At 39.3% G+C, this 20,000-nt stretch overlaps 3 protein-coding genes and 1 pseudogene across 3 annotated transcripts; 1 reads left to right on the forward strand and 3 right to left on the reverse strand.

Moving 5' to 3' along the window:
• LOC148730447 (uncharacterized) overlaps positions 1-3,297 on the reverse strand; it is a 7,276-nt pseudogene extending 3,979 nt beyond the window's left edge.
• Positions 3,298-13,897: 10,600 nt separating this feature from the next.
• On the forward strand, positions 13,898-16,432 carry LOC148730448 (uncharacterized). Its single transcript, XM_088759485.1, has 2 exons — positions 13,898-14,144; positions 14,348-16,432. Exons 1-2 carry the CDS (start codon positions 13,936-13,938, stop codon positions 15,969-15,971), a joined length of 1,833 nt encoding a protein of 610 aa, XP_088615611.1. The 5' UTR covers positions 13,898-13,935; the 3' UTR covers positions 15,972-16,432.
• LOC148730449 (uncharacterized) lies at positions 16,032-18,224 on the reverse strand. Its single transcript, XM_088759480.1, has one exon. It carries the CDS (start codon positions 18,115-18,117, stop codon positions 17,362-17,364), a length of 756 nt encoding a protein of 251 aa, XP_088615606.1. The 5' UTR covers positions 18,118-18,224; the 3' UTR covers positions 16,032-17,361.
• On the reverse strand, positions 16,618-17,166 carry LOC148730450 (uncharacterized). The gene has a single exon (XM_088761801.1). It carries the CDS (start codon positions 17,164-17,166, stop codon positions 16,618-16,620), a length of 549 nt encoding a protein of 182 aa, XP_088617927.1.
• Positions 18,225-20,000: the final 1,776 nt, after the last annotated feature.

The raw sequence follows: 20,000 nt of genomic DNA on the forward strand, positions 1-20,000 counted from the left end.
GGCTATGAATGTGGTAGATAGACGCCATTACATTGTGGACAATCCAAAAGTATCTGTGTTGGAAATTAAGAGTATTTTGGATATCATGTCGTTTGCCGACAAAGATTCTTCACGAAGAATGATGCGTCACGCTCGCGCTTATATGAAACCGTATAATTTCGATAAGGCGGTAAGATATTCAAAGGAAACATATCCAAACCAGCAATTTACGAATGACGAGACATTTCAATGGCATAGAAACGAAATCATGAAATCTATCTATAATTACGTGGAGCACATATTTGACAGTCATGATTGGGATAAAGAAGCTGAACTTTCCAACTAGAATATCATTTGAGGTTTTACTCGACATGGAGACAGAGCAAGAGCGAGCAGAACGATTAGAGCGGTTGTGGTTAGAAAAGGAAAAGATTCAGCAGGAGTATAAAGATCTGCGCACACACACACAGCATGGAAACAGATCGATTAGAGCAGTTGAGGATAGAAAAGGAGAAGAAAAAGCAGGAGTATGAAGATCTTCTCTGGGAAATGCATAAAGATAAACCGTATGATGCGATTAATCCGACAAAGTCGCATGAAGAATCTGCAGTATTTTGGATTTTAAGAGTGCGAGCCTATAAAGAGCATTTAAAACAATTTGAAAACCCAAATCAAGATGGAAGTGGAGGATAATTCCCTGTGGGAATTTTATTTAACATTATCAAGTAACGATGCATGAAAAAGTAATATCCGGAAAGTTCAAACCACTTGTGGAAAAATCGTTTGGACCGAACGATTTGATTGGAAGGGACTTGGCAAGTGGGATTATCGAGTCTTAGCGTGCCCACGCGAAAAATAAGAGAATCAAATGGTGAGTTACAAAAATAACTGGAGACGCTTCAAAATTCCGACGTGCTATTATCCACTTGTCGCATTACTCTTTCTCCTACCGACAGACAAGTGATAACGCATTCAGTCACCTATGCAGACATCAGATTTTATAAGCTGGATACATCGTTTGACGTGTCAGAAGTGCTTTTAAAAGAAGAATATCTTCATTTTACTTATCGTCCATCCCATTTACGAGAGTATTTTTCCAATGGTGAAAAAGCTCAATTTGATACAATTGTCGACCGTCAGAGAGGTACCATCGAAATAGATACGATAAATATCGATCGCGATCAAATGACAGATTTTACAATTCGGCGACAAATGTATATTGAAATAGCTAAAGGATTGTGTGAACTTACCGGATGGACGCAAAAATCCCAGGTGACTTGCACAGGAGTAAGTGGACAATCGATAGTCAATGATAAAGTAACGCGACCCGGACCTAATTTGGACGTACGAAAAATTGGAACTAAATGGTCGATTGATAGAAATTACAACACGGTGGCCTTGTTAGACGAAACGTACGACATACCTTTTGTACATATGATGCACGATTCTCACAGTAGATAGCGCTATTTAAGCAATAGTGAAAATCAGACCTGAAAAAAATCAGGCCTGTACGGGATTCGAACCATTGACCTCTGCGATACTAGTGCAGGGCTCTACCAATTGAGCTAACAAGCCAACTGGGAGCAGGCCGTTAAGTTGATTCGTAATAAACCCGTGAAAGTGATAAATGAGATAATATGAAATATATGAAGTTCATATATTTTGTACTGCGGTATTAGATACATATGATGCACGATCAACATCAACAGCTGGTATTGAGACCTGGTAATTGTCGTCGTCTAACGGGACAGGTCCATCTGGATTAAACCCATACAATGGAATTTCAATTGGATGTAGAATACTCTCAACTCCAGAGTATCCAGAGTACATGTTTTCCAAAATCCCAGAGGCAAAAATTTGTAGGGGAGATAATTGATGTTCACTAGAGACAGGGTGATTGTTCCATTGACTATTGAAGTGTTGCAATGCCCTATTTATCCTTGGTATGTAGACAAAGTGCAATGAAAATAAATGTACTTCATTTAACGGTTCAAGAAGACCCATGTCTTCCATTCCACTAAAGATGTTGGCAAAGTGGCAAAGGACACCAGTGTAAACATCCTTGTGAGCGCGCTCAACAGGGCAGTTGTGGATAGAGTTTCCAGTTATGATACTTCCTCTGTTTAGTCCTCTATTTTCCAACATGTACTTTGCCACTCCAACATTTTCCAGTCCATGATCGCTTCTTACTCTTGAAGGTAAGCCAAACTCTTGTACTCCCTTGATGAAGAGCTCCAACACTGTATCTGCTCAGTTGTTATCAGTTAGGGTGGCATATACAATAACCCTTGAATACCCATCAACACAGCAGTGCACAACAAACCTGTACCTGGTGAGCTTGTGGTTTCCGTCTATGTGCCACAAAGCATTTGGCGTTGGTACAGAGTACTTCCGACAGTAAACTGGAGTACTCCAGCGAAGTGCTGTCTCAAGCGGGTCTTGTTTACTAAGACAGTAATGAACCCTCCATCACTGGATTTGAAATCCCCTGGCGCGGAGAGCTCCGAGCAATCTTCGTTGTCCAATGTTTGGAGTAATGCTTCTAATTTCTTTGACAGCGTCTTCAAGCTGAGAATCTGAAAAGAAGTTCTAGCTAACGTTTACTTACAAAGTTTGAAGTATCGTACATCATTGTGTGAGATGGGACTTAGGGGAACCTAAAATATTTTGACCAAGGGTATGGCTTCTAAGATTTATTTTACCCTAGACTATATCATCCTTATCCAAACACATTGATAATAAGCTTAAACCAAATAAGCTACTAGTATAGATAACCTCAGTCTGTAAATTACTGCATACTGACAATGCAGTCCAGTTTGCGCTGTCATCATCTCAATTTAATTCCTGTCTTTGATGTAAAGTACTGTCACTGATACCTGAGAAACTAGCGATTTTTACCCAGGAGAAATGCAGTTCACGTAAGAATTCGATTTGTTCTCTTTCGATGACAATTACTGGTCTTCCTGCACTTGTTTGTTTAGTGGTAGGACAAGCGAATTAATTTGATATCTTTGCTTCAACGGAATTTCTTTCCTCATATTTTGTCATTGCACGAAAAACAAAGCGTACTTTTGTCAAAACAGCTTCCATTATTGTCTTGAAATCTTGAAGGACAGAGTCCTCACCTTGCCATACACTATGCAACAGCAACTGTAAAGTTAAAATTGCATCTTCCAGACGCACGTTAACTCGTTCAAAGTAATCAACAGAGACATCTTGTGTGTTCAAATTTTGAGTACCAATCAACAGGTTACGAAGAGACTCTACAAAGTTGTAAAGGCCTCTCTCGTTGCCACCTCTTAAAGTTTCATCCGCCATTTTGCTTTTAAAATTGCCGGAAAAGTGCATCACGGTCATGTGATGACGTTTGCATACTAATTAGAAAGAAAATAACTCCCACTCGGAAGGAAAAAAAACATATGGAATAAATATAAAAAAAATAGAACGCATATAAAATGACGAAAAAAAATAGAAAATAGATGAGCTAAACACGTATATGTGAATTGATACGAAGAGATTTTCAAGTATATAGAAGGAAAATGGAAAATAAAGAAGTAAAATAAAAAATATACAGCAGATAAAAAATATGACAAAGAAATGTAATGGATGTATGGTATATTAAGGTTGTTTGAATATTAACTGGAAAGGCGTGCCATATGAAGGCACATAATAATCGTATCCTTTGAGTGTCGGAGTGTACGTGGCGAGTTTTCGATAATTAGTGACTTTATCTCCTATATTGTTTGGATCGACTAAATCGGAATGCACGTAAATAAGTCTTGAACTTTTTTTATTTTTGTAACATGAATCTATGGTGTTTGTAAATGTCCAATTCACCTCGTGCATGTAAAATTAAAATAAGCCATTGATCGATTCGATTTGATTTCTTCTAGGGTGGTGGGCTACTCCCGATCTATTTTCAGTATATCTATCGCCGTGTTTTTGCACCATTAAATTAGACCCGCATTGATATAAGTTATCATTCTGATCTTTATACACGTACATCCATCCCATGAGAATACACAATTCTTTTCGTAGAAACAAGTGACATCGCTTTAGAATTTCAGCTGAACTCGTACTCAAGGGAATGGCGTCAGTGTTAATTTTGACTGTTTGTTGATCTCTATCAGATGCAAACCGAAATTGTGAATTGGCGCCGTTTTTATTCGCTGTAAGAATTTTCCAATCGGGAAATTGTTGTAAAAATAAATTTGGAGACTCTTTGACCATGCAACAAAAAAAATCGTCAGCCGTCTCAACCACGTGCTTGCAAAGACGAAGCATTTCAATGTCCGTATGATAAGTTAGAAATTTGTCATCATCCTCCGAATAGACCATTCTTTCACGCGCGCAAGTATGGAGTAGCCAAAGTAGTTATTAGTGGTAAGAGTTGGTTTGGGTATATATATGAAATGAGTTGTTGAATTTGATCCATGTGGAAGGTGAAAAGGTGATGTCAGTTGTCATGTCTGCGCATGTTCAAGAACTTTACGCATGCGTATGAGAGAAAAGTGGTCAATGTAAAGCTTGATATAGGTTTTTTAAGATGTTTTTTTTGTTATTTATATTTTGATGAATTCTTCCTGTCTTCCGCCGCCATTCCGGAAAGGAAATTTATCATCATCCTCCGAATAGACCATTCTTTCATGCGTGCAATGACATCGTTACTGTGTAATCCCGCCAGATAATGCATCAAAATATTTTCATCAGGCATGGAAATTCCTGCTAAGACCACTCAATAAGTTCCCTGTAATTGAAGGGGTGGGTTGAGTCTATTGGTCCACGAGCTGCAGGTATTGTTGGCAAAATACTAGAGACTTTGATCGTGGGAAGGTAACAGGAGGAAAAAATCACCCATCCGGATTGTGATTCTCTCTCTCTCTCTCTCTCTCTCTCTCTCTCTGTCTTATTATCACAGAGTGGAGGGAGATGAAAATAAGACACAGTTTTTATATGTGCGTTGGCTTTTTTATACGTGCGTTGGCTTTTTTATACGTGCGTTGGCTTTTTTATACGTGCGTTGGCTTTTTTATACGTGCGTTGGCTTTTTTATTGAGAACGATGTACAAAATAAGCGTGCCAAATAATAAGTCTTTTAGTGTGATTCACACTATACTCGGCACTGCCCACATAAAAAAAATGATTCTATCAGGTAAGAGTGCAAAAGGTGAATGTGACACTTGGTAAGAAGAAATGTCGAATAAAAAATTTAACTCGTTAAATAAATCAGATCGATCCTCATCAAATAGAAATAGTCTAAAGCACGGCAAAATGGAAGTATGATAAAAAAGCAGTCTTTGTAAAAAAAATCTATAGGCTTTCACCTCATAATGAAATCTGTTGGGAGTCTAAGAAAAAAAAATTTCAATCCAAGGAAATCTTTCATGAATAGTCATCATGGCAATTTCTCCTACTCTAAAATCTACGAGATGTCTATACCCCTCGTAATTTTGCGGGTACATCATTTGCACTCTTACATCTAAATTAAATTGATGTCTATGTAAATATACTGTGTGCAAAGATTCGTATACATCTATACTTGAAATGACAATAAGATGAGAAAAATCGAGTTCCTGAATATAATCGTACAGAAAGAATAATGCCATATCAACAGATTCGTAAACAGGAGTTTCTTGAAAATTTATAGGAGGTGAATCAAAAACCTAAAATTGAAAAGATAAAAAAAATGACTCGATTTTTATATAAAAAGAAAGAATATCTTCTGTCTCTAAAATTGTACGTGCCACTAAATGATAATTATTTTCAAATGCATTTAAAGAAAACCAATGAACCTGGCACCTCGGAATCAAATTAAAAAAATACAAAGAATGAAGAGTCCGAAATAATTCGTGATTATCGAGATTAATTAAGATTCGCTCTGTTTCGTGCACAAGTAAAAAATCATAAATTAAAAAAGTAGCTGATCTTATCGGTTGATAAAGATGGGGATTTAGCATGTCTTGATATACCTATTGACAAAAATAAAAAAATCGATCACCTAAAATGGTTGTTCCTATTTAAAATTTAAATCTCGTAATCATTTAAAAAATTACAAAGAGTGAACAAAAGTGTTTTGCTACATTATTAAAAAATAAACAGTGTGTGCCAATATACGAACTGATTCTGTCAAGTCCAAAAGTTTTAACAATGGAACATAAACGCACATCCAAGAATCTAATTCCCACGTAAGATCATGTTTAATTTGTGAAAAAAATAAATGCAAAAACGTGATAGCATGCGATTCTTCAAAAAACCGGTGACACAACGCCAATGTAAAAAGAGTAAAAAAATCTGATCACTATAGTGTCTCACACTGAATTAAATTTGAGTATATCTACAAATTTTCACTACTGAGTGACCCAATCCACCAAAAGTACATGAGCAGTGAAAATAAGGTTGTTTTAAACGACTACTGAAAAAATGGATAATGTGCGATAAGGGAAGAATAATTTCCCCCATGACGAAAACATCCCAGAACGAAACATATACGCAGATATATTTTTCTAAATGAAATGACAAATCTATTTTTATGTTCCAAAAATAATGTTGGTAAAATAAAATCAACTCCCACTCACTTCCAAGTGTTGTGTCAAATCCAATCTATGTAAGTAAATAAAACGGAAACGGTCTTAATATCACAGTACACGAACATCCTCTTATTTCACCTGTACCGATAATAACACTATCTCCTTCTTGTCGGATATATGGAAAGTCTCGGTGCACCTTTACATATCGTTGAATGAAAGAACTGAATGTGAAAAATGTTGTAAAAATACTTTAAACTTTGCATTAAATGGACGAGAAATACAATACACAAAAACACAAACATAATCATTTTGGCGAGATAATTCAGCACTCAATTCAACACAAATGCGATGTAAAACAAAATAGAAATCAAAGTAACTCTCGTATTGTATTTGTACAGGGTGTATAAACCATCGCTGGCCGTGAATCTAAGAAAAAAACAGATCGAAAATTAACGCCGTCGATAATACATGTGGAAGTGAAAACGCGTCAGTGGGTGAATTGGGTATCTCATGAGTGTGTTAAAAAAAAGACTCAGAGGGTATCCACGACCAAAAAATATATCACGAAAAAAATTTAAAAAATGTAAGACTGAAAAAGATCTTGTAAATAGTCATTCATACACATCAAAGTCATGCGTGTAAATATAGCGTAAAAACAATCGATTAAAATTAGGAGGTACATATATTTCTGCCAGTAAGATGCATGTGTCTCTAAAGGCAATAGGATGGTTTAATATATATAACATACGTTGTAAAACGGTAATCACAAATTGGACATGCCAGAGAGCTTGATGGAAGTGTTCTTGGTTATTACTATAAATCTAAATACACAAACATAATATTACAAGAATGCAAAAATAAAAGAGTTTTCTTAAAAAGATTCTTACCTCGCGAATTCTAGCCTCCAAAGCACCTGGTTCCAGCAAGGCTCTTAATTCACTTACAGCTTGATGTCTTAATTGGGTGTGATCAGCACTTAATGGTCGGGGAATGTTACCAAATCGTGGTACAGGATTTTCTTCTTCCTCTTCAAGTTGTTCAAAAGGCCAGTTGATTTGCTCTACCCTTTGTCGAGCTGGGAAAGGACGCCTGCAATGGCCACAGTTATGGGCGGTGGAACGATGCTCTTGCAGGCAACATCTGTGTATTCTACGGCTACAGCATGGTGTCACGGTGGCCTGCACCAAATTCACAGTGATTTGTATTAAACAAATGAAACAGGCGTGGGAATTGCCATCTTTCTCAGGCTCTTCGTCTCTTAATCTCCGAGAATAGCGGCTTGCCATAATTTCTTCCTTTCTGCCGGAGTAAAAAACAGTCGAAGAAAATACTATGACTACATTTTTTGGTGCATGTCTTAACTCTTTGGCTCCTCAACAACTACTGCAAAAAAAGGTAAAATGAAATCACCTGTTATAATAATAAAAAATGAATGGAAGCACGTATCAGAAATACAAGTGAAAAGAATTTCAATTAGGTAAGGTGACGGTGCACCCAAAAATTGCCTGGTATGGCGCCACCGAAAAAATGCTATTGTCTCTCATTTTATATAATGAGTACTAATTCCCGCCAAGTTCACAGTTGGTAGAGATTGTGTTGGAGTATAGTAGTGGCGGGAAAAATCTGTAAGAGAGAAAGAAAGAAAGAAAAATGGCTGGAGGAAAAAGAGTGTGGAGTCAAGGTTGGTGGGAGGACAATGTGAGTGATGGTGAGCTTGCGAGGATGATGGAGCTGTATGAGGATGATTTTTTAGAGGATGTCAGCAATGAAGAGCTTCTTTGCATGGAAAAAGAAGGTACGCCCCTTTTTAATTTTGAAGTGGCCACTATCGGAGAGCTGCAAAAGTTTAAGAACACGATGTTAAAGCAGCGTGTTCGTACCAAAAAAAAAGCAAGTGCGGGAGGCAAGGGCGGGCGATAATCTGGGCCATGAAATCACGTAGGCTGTGGCATGAGTGGCGGCTCAGATTGTTGAAGATGCAGGTAGGCGATGGCTGCGTGGGTTCCGGGGCGAGGATCAGGTCCTCTTTAATTTTTCTGCGCCTCGATTTCAACATCCTCTCTAGTCCTCGCATTTCCGTGTGGATGAAGTGTGTCATGGGAGTGACTGCTGGCGAGCATATTTGCAGGTGCTAGCCAACTAGCTCAACTCAAACGAATCGTTCGAGACCGACGATCCTTTTGATGTCGACGTAACACTGGTGGCTCATGGGAATAGTGATGACAATTTGGGGGGGAAAGTGGGAAAGGTGGTTAGGCCGTAAAAAACTTGCGACGGTGCTGGCTGACCGCAAAAGTGTGTTGGAAGTGTCTAGCAAGGACAACCTGTGTTGCGATCAAGCCATTTGGCTCATGAAATCAGCGTGCGACGCAAATCCCGCTGACCAAGAGGCAAAAAGGTATTTTCGAAATATCCATCAACCCACTGAAACACTCACGAGATATGCCAAATATTTACATCGTGAAGCAAATGTACCTGAAGGCCCCTGTGGGAAGACAGAATTGGTAGCGTTTCAAGCTTATTTGGCTCCAAAGTACCAAATAAAAGTCATCACAGCCTGTTATCCTTATGGCGTGCTCTTTGAAGGGCAAGTCACAGAACCCCCACTACACATCGTGCGTTTGTTGTACATCCCTCCTGTGGGCAACTCTGACATGGGGTGTTATCATGGTTGTACTTCCTTTCAAGCCTTCCTAGGAAAATCATATTTCTGTGACATGTGTAATCGCGGTTATGACCACGAAGATTTTCGCAATCAACCCTGCGATGGACGCCGATGTAAATCGTGTAAGCAAGTGGCGTGTGGCGCTAAATCCCATCAACCTACCGTCTATTGTATGCACTGCCATCGGCACTTTTACGATGATCGATGTGTGGCTTTTCATCACGCTCAGGGAATTTGCAAGAGGTGGATTCGCTGCCCTGATTGCTGTAAAGAGTACACGTCATCCGACGACCCTCACTAATGTTATACTGCCTGATGCCGTGCATGCAGAGAAGAGGTCGATTTAGCTACTCACAAATGTTACATTCAGAGCGTGGACGAGGAAGATCTCCCCATCAAAAAACCAGCTTCCCTCTTCAAAAAAAAAACAGAAAAAGAAAAATCCTCATGTCAGCCCATATGTCGAACCGCCCATTTTTGTGTATGCGGATTTTAAAGCTATCATCCAACCCGATGGTACTCATACTCCCATCTTAGTCCGCGCCGAAACGGGAGACTTGGACGAGCGTCACACATTCTAAGGCCCACAATGCACTGCGGAATTCTTAGATTTTCTAGATTCCCTCATCTATGGCACTGCTGCTCAACCCATTCCCAAAGAAGACAGTCGCGATGTCATCTGCATATTTCATAATTTGAAAGGTTACGATAGTGTCTTTTTACAGGCGCAGCTCCTCCAAGAACATAGAAAATTTGATTTCACGATACCTAACGGTACAAAACAGCTGTCTCTTTCCTATGTCAGAGAGTACAATTTAAAGATTCCTTCTGCTTCATCCCATCGTCGCTGGCAGAATTTTCTAGTACGTTTGGAGTAGCAGAAATCAAGAAAGGCTTCTTTCCGCATACCTTTCACACTCCTGAAAATGCCAATTATGTGGGTGCCTTACCTGACAGAAAATACTTTGATCCCGAATCCATGTCCGAAAAGAAAATGTCAGTATTTTAAGATTGGTATCAAGAAGAACCTTCCCGTCAGTAGGTCTACGATCTAAAATGCGAACTGATTGAGAGTATTGTGGGTCAGATGTCAAATTATTGAAAGCGGGGTGTCAGAAATTTGTGGCTGAATTTCGTGCGGTGGCGGGGCTTGATCCATTTAAAAAATGCGTCACGATTGCACAGGCATGTAATCATTACTGGTGAAAACGGGTGATGGAAGAGGAAAGTATTGCTTTGGAGCCGTGTAGTGGCTGGCATGGTTCGCGGCCCATACATTCTTTGAAATCGTTAGAATGGTTGTTGTGGGAGGAGAGGCAGCGTGGAATTCACATCCATCACGCAAGCAATGGTGGAGAAATGAGCATTCACCTAGCTGGTCACACACATCACGTCGATGGATATGACGAACAGTCGCGCACGTTTTGAGTTTCAAGGCTGTTAATTTCATGGCTGTCGTACCTGCTTCCCTTGTTGAAAACAAGTACCGCACAATGCTATGGGTCTTACAGTGGAAGCATTATGAAGATGCACAGAGCAAAAAGTCAAAGGGTTGCGTGATGCTGGCTATACCGTCAGCAAGATGTGGGAATGCGATTTTGAGGCACTAAAAAAAGCAAGATGAAGAGTGCCGCCATTTTGTCAAGAATTTAAATTTGGTGTCCCAGCTAGAGCCATGCAATGCATTCTTTGGAGCGAGACCTGGGGCCATGGTGCTTCATCATCGCATGACTGACGTCAAGCAGATTCGTTTCGTTGATGTGACCAGCGAATGTCCAGGGGTAAATAAAAATGGGCTATATCCCCTGGGTCATCCCATCATCTTGTACGAACCAGAAAACCAAGATCCTTCGGTCTACAATGGCCTCCTAAAAGTCGATGTGCTACCTCTCGCCGAGCTGTTTCATTCCGTCTTGCCGTACAGACACAAAATGAGTTCTGGTTCGTACAAGTTGACCTTCCCCTTTTGCGCCAAGTGCGTGGAAGAAGAAAGCATCAAACCTATGCTGGCAAGATCTTTTATATGTTCCCATACAGACAGCGAGCAGTGTTTGAGAGGTACATGGTGTTCCCCTGGGCTAAATAAAGCCATTGCCTTCGGGTACAGAGTCCCACGCATACATGAAGTGAGGCATTTTGAGGAATTGGAGGAAGGGTTGTTTGTGCGTATGTCAAGACATGGCTCAAGATTAAACAGGAAAGTGCAGGATACCCATCGTGGTATCACAACGAAGCATAACATGCCTGATATGTACAGGAATACCGCCAAAAAGAAGGAATCGAGTTGGATCCGTCAAAAATTGCTAAAAGTCCCGGACGAAAGCCGTCGCCAAACTCATGCTGAATTCATTTTGGGGAAAATTTGGACAGCAAACAAACAAATCTACCACCACCCAATTGAGTGAAGCCTGCCATTTGTTAGAACTACTCGATGACCCATTAGTCGAGGTACAAGAGATTCGAATTTTTGTCACCAGAAATTGTGGAAGTAGTGTCCTGGGGTCACACCTCCGACCTTATCAAAGGAATGACGACCAACGTTTTTATTGCTGCCTTTACCACAGCCATGGCCTGCTTAAAATTGTATGAGTCGTTGGAAAGAGTAGAGCAGCAAGTTCTCTATTATGACACGGACTCGGTGGTCTCTAGATGGAAGCCTGGAGACCCTGAAATCCTCCTTGGCGATCATTTAGGAGAGATGACAAACGAGTTAGACGAGGGAGACTGGATGGAGGAGTTTGTCAGTGCCGGTGCTAAGAATTATGGGTATCAAACTCCTCTCGGGCATGTATGTACAAAAGTAAAAGGGTTTTCACTAAACGTCTGAGGTAAAAAAACAATTAAATTTTCAAGTGTTAAAAAACAATGTCATAGAAGAACTCGAGGAATGTCAGCACATAATCACTCAAGTCAAATCAAATTTGTACATAGATCCAAATTTTCAGTGGGCAGATGGACACACACCATGTAAATAGACCATGTATATATATTAAACAACGTTTTTTATTTAAAACATGCCTATCTCTTGTTTTTTTTTTAACAGTATATTTACTGACATTTTGATGGGTTCTAGGGTCGCTTCGGTTTCTCGCACTTTTTCCACCAAAAATTTGACAAGCGAATCTTGGCTTCCTCTTCCTCTTCTTGTTGTTTGACAGCTTTGGTCAATACTTTATACATGTGCCCTTCAAATTCAGCCTCGGACATGTTGGCATACTTGTTGACGCATTCATCGGTTTTTTTCTGCATCTCCTGGTCCTGTTCCTGTCCCGCGCGCTCCGGATCCGAACCAGTTCGCGATAGAATTTTCTTATACGCTTCCGTCACGTTTTTTCCAGTCTTTTTCTTGATGGGCTCGACCCAGGCCCTTTTTGATAAGACATCCACTACCACCAAAATATATCAATACCCGCGGTTTTGAGATTATAATTTCATCACATGAATCCAATCTGCCACCCATTGATGGTTGATATTAAACACCACCACCGGGGCACTCAACCCGTGTCGATGTAACGGTTTGTGTAACGTATACGAGAGTTTTTTTTCTAATAGTTCCCGTGCTTGTTTGACGGGGATTTTTGCAGCTCGAGCATAGGCGGCTACACCTCCTAAACTGCCTACAACTCCTGGGGTTTCGTAGTCGGTCAGGGCTCTTTCTTTTTTAACCATCCTATCTTGCCAATCATTCGTAACATTCCTAAACGACACCACAATTTTATACAAGAGTAGACAATCCAGGAAGACCCAAAATACCTATTGTACAATTGACGATATATCTTGTAGCTATATCTCCCACGATACGTTCTCGTGAAACACATGAGATGAAAAATGCGCTGTGACACATAAGAATCAGGGCACACAATGTAAAGAAACAATTCCAATTCGGTTCCTTCAGGTATCCACGCAAAATGTACTTTAACTTGGGGAAATTCAATCATGCGCTCGATTTTTTTGCCTAAATAATCCACGCAACGATAATGGCAATACGTCCACATCGCGTAGGCTGGTGACACATACACACAAAAATGACAACCGAGTATTGACACACGCACTTTTTATTTTTCAGCATAGTATTCCATCAATTCTAAATCTCGCTGGATAAAATCTAATTCTTTAGCTCTCACTCCAAGTCTTTACAATAATAACTTAAATTTCACTATTCCACACAGATGCGCTATGTCAAAAATGACCTCCTTGGAAAGGAATGCTACAAATATAAGAAAAAAAATTTTTAAGGATCAATTTGAATGGAAAGACTTTAACACTTGGGTCCACTCAATTGCGCTACCCATAATACAGTTTGGCTATGCGCTTCCTCTTGCTCTTCTCTTTCATCTATCAAAAATGTAACAATAACATTTGTCTTACTGGTCAACCTACAACCCGTTTAAAATTTCCATGGTTTTCTTTCTAGGATGATATCTCCAAAATGTAAATAGACCACTCACATTTTCTCTACATCTCAAATACATTTTGTGAAAATTGTGCTCCGATCTTGATAGACACAGGGAAGGGGCTACACCGCATTCACATTTCATGGTGTTAATCTTATCTAGTGTGTACCAGCTATGCCCCTGTTTCTTACACTCGTAATAATACGCGCTATAATTAACTAGATTTGTAAATACGGTGCAGTTCGGTTCTGCACATCACAAATACACGTTTAAAGATGTGGGATCTTTAGATCTTAACGCTTCCATCGGTGTATTCCCCATGTTCTAAACGAGTTGGGGATTGGGTCCGAATTGGGACCGCAAAGCATCTATGGATTGTTTGAAGGGACAGATTTTCCAAATCAATATGGCTGAAAGCGAGAGCAAAGCCAAACTAACTGTTAAACTAACTCAGGAAGATATTCCTGGGGCAAAACTTCCAAGGGATTCTGTTGAAAAATGTAGCGTTGTCCAGTTGAAGAGGTGGCTGCTTTGCAGAGGTGCAAAAAGGACGGGAACAAAGAAAGCTTTAGTGTCGAGGTTCGTATCGAAGCTGGCAACTTTTAAACTAAGAACCTTTACACGCAATAAGTTATTTTTATTTATAACAACTTTATTTGTAATTATATGCCTTTTCAGAATTATTATTAAAATTTCCTAAGAGTAAAAATTTAATATAATCGAAATTTTCGAATTTAATAAAGTCCTCTCGTACTTATGAGTGCTCTAATTTTGACTTATAGAGTACACGACTACATCAAGCATGGATTTGATGTTAAATACTTGCGTGATCCGGATGGCGGCGTCAATTTGTTACGGAAGAAAGCTCAACTTGGCGTACTTGAGAATCAAGAGCCTGAAGTAAAGGATTCATTCCCAAAAGAAGGATTCCAACCAGATATAAAGGCACTACCAAAAATATCATTTGGAACTGTGTGGAGATTTATGATCGAAGGTGTAGAATGTAAAAAGCAGCTCTCCACTGCTAAGCCACTTGTTAAAGGATTCAACTTTTTTAAATCTGGTCATGTCCTGTACATAGGCCACCTACAACAAAATGGCAAGCACTACATCAAAAGCCAAGTCCTCCCATCTATGAAAAAGGACAAAGTTTATACATGCTACTTAGTTATTAGTTCACTTGGAAAGATGCTAAGAGCCCACTGCAAATGCCCTGCTGGCATAGATGGGAGATGTAACCATGTTGCATCAACACTTTTTGCTTTAGAAAACTATTGTAAAGTAAGGGAAAAACTGGATGAGTCTGATGAGTCATGCACCTCCAAACCATGCAAGTGGAATGTGCCACGAAAGAGAAAAGGTGCAATACAGCCCATAAATGAGATGACTTTTGTGAAGCACGACTACACGAAAGAGAAGAAGATACGTAAGCTTCATCACTCTCCAGTAAATTCAAACCAAAATGCTTGTCGCGATGAAAACAAGTCAAGGTTTTTTGAAATGATGAAGGAGTACCAGAGGGTATCAGGAAACACTGTAGTTTGGACACATATACTGCCTCAGGAAGTAAAGAAACTTCAGGATGTAAAGGATTCTCTGCTTTCACCAGTCAAATGTCATCCCGTGTCAGCAAAAGAGCTAAAAGAAAAGTTTGAAAAAGCAAAGAGAAATCTTATGGTTGATGATTTACAAAGGCAAGATATTGAGGAACAAACTAGAGGTCAATCAAACACTGAATTATGGCATCGCCACAGACAACCAAGGATTACTGCCACAAAATGTTACCGTGTAGCTGTACAGAGAGAAAGTACGTCCCCTACTAAGATAATTAAAGATATACTTGGTTACAACAAGGCCTATCAAAGTAAGTCAATGGAGGAAGGACTGAAAATGGAAGACCAGATTATCAATGATTACAAGCTTCTCAAGCAAAGTCAAGGAGATGAAGGCATAACAGTCTCAAAATGTGGGTTTTTTGTTTCAAAAGAACATGGTTACCTTGGTGCTAGCCCCGATGGCCTTGTACATGATCCATCAGCCTCTGATTCAGAGGGACTTATAGAAGTTAAGTATGTCCAGACATCAAAGGATGAAACACTAGAAAAGGCATTGTTACGCAAGAGCATTTGCAAAAAGAACAGTAATGCATTGAGATTAAATGACAAACACAAATACTTCTACCAAGTCCATCAGCAAATGTTTGTTACTGGAAGAAAGTGGACAGATTTTGTTGTAAAGGGTTCAGGCTGTGATTCACTGTTTTGTGAAAGAGTACATTTTTCAATAGACCGCTGGAAGTCTATTTTGCCCAAGCTAGAATCCTTTTTTAATGACTGGATTGTTCCAGAACTTGTGTATCCTAGAGTCAAGTATGGAATTCCTAAATTGAATGCTCGTTCAGTTTAAAACAGTCAAAATCAATGTGTTCATTTCAGTAAAAGTGTGTAATTTAAGAAAACTATACAATGAAATAGGCAAATCAAAATTTAATGGGAATTAGTGGTTTGCCCAAATTATGTTGCACACTTTTTAGTACTATCAGAGTGTAAACAATATATTTGTGAAGGTAGAATGGTTTTCAAAAGCCTGTGAAACACGTACTAAGTTTTGTACATGTTTAGTGCTTTTCTGCTTAAATGCTTTTGTTTCTATTGTTTAATACTGGCACTATTAGAAAGTAAATAGTATTAATTGTTTCACAGGTTTTTTAAAAACCACCCTATAGGTATTTGCTATAGCTAAGATTAGATAAACTTTGTCTTGAAAGAAACAGCGATCTGTTTTGTCTATACACATTAACTCAGTATTTTTATACATTGTACACAGTTATGTTCATATTTGACTGAGTAAAATATTTACTAACTACATGTGTAGTGTGCTTGGATTATTGTAATGACTTATAACCAGTCTGGTTACAGTCCAGTGGTATGATGGCAATATCATAATACATAATCAAACACTAGTTTATCAATGCTATTTTAATGCAAGGCAATAAAACATAAATCCATACCATTGTTAAGTATTAAAATATTGCTTTATATTCACATAAATTTTAATTAATCAAAGGAGGGTAAAAATTAGAAAGTCCAGCCACTACAAATAACATATCAGATGCTATGGGGGCAAGAGTAATTGGAATTCGGTGGTCAAAGATGTGCCAATTCTTTATTCTCTCCATCAATCGCTCAACATGTACTCTCAAACTGGCAACAATCTTGTTGTGGTCGGTTTCTTCTTTTGAGAATTGTGTATCTTTAACCAAAAATGCTGGTCTAATCAGTTCTGCTCCCACAGAAGCAAGCTCATCAGTGCAGTTGAACCCTTTGTCTGCCATAACTTGATCATAAGGTTGTAACTTGTCCAACAGTCCACTTTGAGCTGTTATTTCCTTGTCAGAAGTTGAACCAGGAAATAGCTCACTGACAAAACATAAAGCACCACTGGGTGTTATACCAAGCAAGGCTTTCATCGTCGTTCTAGACTTGTATGACGAGTAGCAAGCAGATTGAGAATTAAGTGCTGAAGGTTTCTCCATCTCAAACTCTGTACAGTCCACAATAATGACACAGTCTGGATAGAAGGATTTGAAAATGTCAGGCATGTAGAGTTTGAGAACTTCCCTGGGTGGAATAGTAATAAGTGGCTCAAACTGTCCCCTCAGAAATCTCGTCCAGGCCCTTGAAACTTTGGATACAAGGGGTCTTGAGACACTAAACCAATGAGCAAGGTCCTTTTCCAGCAATCCAAGCCTTAATCTCACTAGTGTCAAAGTAAACTCTTGGAACTTGGTTAAACATCAAGGTCTGCCACACTGAATTCCTGGGTGCGTTCGTTCATGTTCATATTCAATATGCTCTGCTGCATCTTTAACCATGTCGAAACATATCAGCAGTGCATTATAGTCTGGTAAACCAGTATAAAAGGCAATGTCTTCAGCATTGTCTTTATATTTCTCAATATCGAAACGAAAGTTTTCAAGAGAGTGTCTTAGTCTTTTTGTTTCTTGCTCGAGTTTTAAGTTTGCCTCGAGTAGGTTTGCATTTTCTTCACTCAACGTGGCATTTTTCTCCAGCAGCTGATTCTTTTCATTTGTCAATTCACTGATGTCCTTTTTAAGCTTTTGCAACTCCTTTAACATTGTTTCGATTTCCAATCCTGTGAGAGATGTTTGTGTCTCACGATTGTTCTCATGTTCGACTGTCACTGATGCTTGTGCCATGTCTTTCTTTTCCTCCCTCTTCTTCTTTTTTGCTTCCTGAATTGCCAGATTTTCTTCGAAGCTGATGACTCTTTTTATCTGTCGTCTAGTGCTTTCTGCCTTTTTCCAAGGAAATATAGTCGGCAGATGAGCTCGACTGAGTTTCTCGCCACCTTCGAAATGGTCTGAGCAAATTCGAGTATTTGTGGAGTCCAATTTTAGCGAATCATTCTTCAAAATGACTTTGTATTGCTTTCTGGTAAACTCATCTTTCGGTAATCTGTAGAAATGCAGATGTGAAGCGTTCCTAAAGCTGTTTGTACAGCCAGGAACGCAACAGTTATAGTGAGGCATTTCAGAATTACTTTGTAAATATGACTCGTCTGTCCCTTCAATCAATCCATAGATGCTTTGCGGTCCCAACTCGAACCCAATCCCTGACTCGTTTAGAACATGGTGAATTGTGAATGGTGCAGGGATACGTCACGTTTGCATCGTTGAGAACATTGCGCAAAATCTCATCCATGCTGAATTTACCTTCACTGCTGTCTACAATTTCACCGGGTTCTGGGATTTCCACCGTTTCAATCTCCACCATCTCTTCATCTTCAGGGTTTTTAGCTGTAGGAATGGACTGAGCAGGTGAATCTCTGATGGGCGCATCGGAACTATCTTTGGCAGTATCAGTTTAGGAGGTTCTTTCACTGGTAATTCTGGCAGGTAAATCGATTTCTTCAGTTTATCCACGGCTGCTTTCTTGGCTTATTTTTTCTTATAAGGGTGCACTCTATCCTTCTACATTTTCTTGGGTGACTTTCCCCCACCAAGCATCACCAAACTGTTTTCACTGTTGCTACTGCTTTTAAGAGTCTCCATCTCGTCTGTCTGCTACACTCGAATAGCACACACTCGCTCATCTCACCACTTTTACATCTACTCAAGTCACGTCCCACCAATCATATCTTTTCTCTAGAGACTACTACACCTTCATTTTTCCCATTTTTTAACACTTAGATCATCTAAAGTGACAACCACACCTTCATTTTTTTCATTTTTTAATACTTGGATCATTTTTTACTTACAATTCACATCACTTTTCTACTCATCTATCAGCTGAAGTCATTCGAATTAAATGTTGTGGAAAAGGTTCCAACAGAGTAGGAGGTGAAGGTGTTTTTGGTACAGCTTCTTTTTTCATTTCTTCTCTTACTCGTTTTAGTTCTGCTTCTTGGTACTCTCGTTCTTCGCGTCCACATTCTTGTACGTAAGCTAAAAGCGCTTTCATGACTTCCAAGTACCTTTTATCTAATTCATCTTCCATGTGCTTTTCCCTAAGTTTAATAAAGTCTTCAGCATCACTTGCATTTCTTGAAAGATCGTTTAAATCTGGAGTGTCACTTATGATTTCTAACATTTCGTCCAACATCATACAAGCACATTTTGGGTTGTACTCCACATAAGTGTTCATTGTGACTGCTCATAAAAAATGACTGTCATTCACTCTGTCTCTGGCAGGTTTTGGGTGTCGACAAATAGCTCGTCCCCGTCCTCTTCGTCCGTTTCATCCGAAGAAGAATAGACTGGAGAATCGTAACTTCTAGGTGTTGGCAGGTTTTTACAATGACGCACAAATTGTAAAAACACTTGTAGGACAAAATTGTACACAGACCTGAATTTTTTCTCCTCCTTTAAATCAAAGAGTAAAGGCAAGAAAATAGAATTTGATTCTTCCTTCTAACTTCCACCACATGTAAGAGGAAGAATGCTCTGCAAGGGTGGTTAGCAACTCTTCTAAGATACCCAACGCTTTTACGGGCGCCCCTTCTAATTCTTTCTTGACAGATGATGGTTCTTTTGTGTCTTTTAACTGCTACACATATTTTTTAAACGCTAGTACCACTTCTCTTTGAGCTTGAGTAAATTCTGGTGTGTTTGGTTCACGCATCACTATCATTTTATCGATCGATTCTAAATTAGACTCCAATTCTCTTGCATTTGCTGCAATGCGGATTTCGTTCATCATACCATCCAAGTCTTGAGACGCTGTCCATGGACGTATTCGTCCAGCTCTCGCCTTATTTGCCATCGCGTTCACACATTTAATTTACTTCAGCACAATTTGTTGACGGTGACTGCTGATAAAAAATGATGCTCGTTCACTCTGTGTCTCGATTTTAGGGTATATCCATAGGGGCGTTCGTTGACAAGAGGACGCACTGGTAAATGACATCTTGGAC

The sequence above is a fragment of the Stylophora pistillata genome, chromosome 5, assembly GCF_964205215.1.
Source record: "Stylophora pistillata chromosome 5, jaStyPist1.2, whole genome shotgun sequence".
NCBI lineage: Eukaryota > Metazoa > Cnidaria > Anthozoa > Scleractinia > Pocilloporidae > Stylophora > Stylophora pistillata.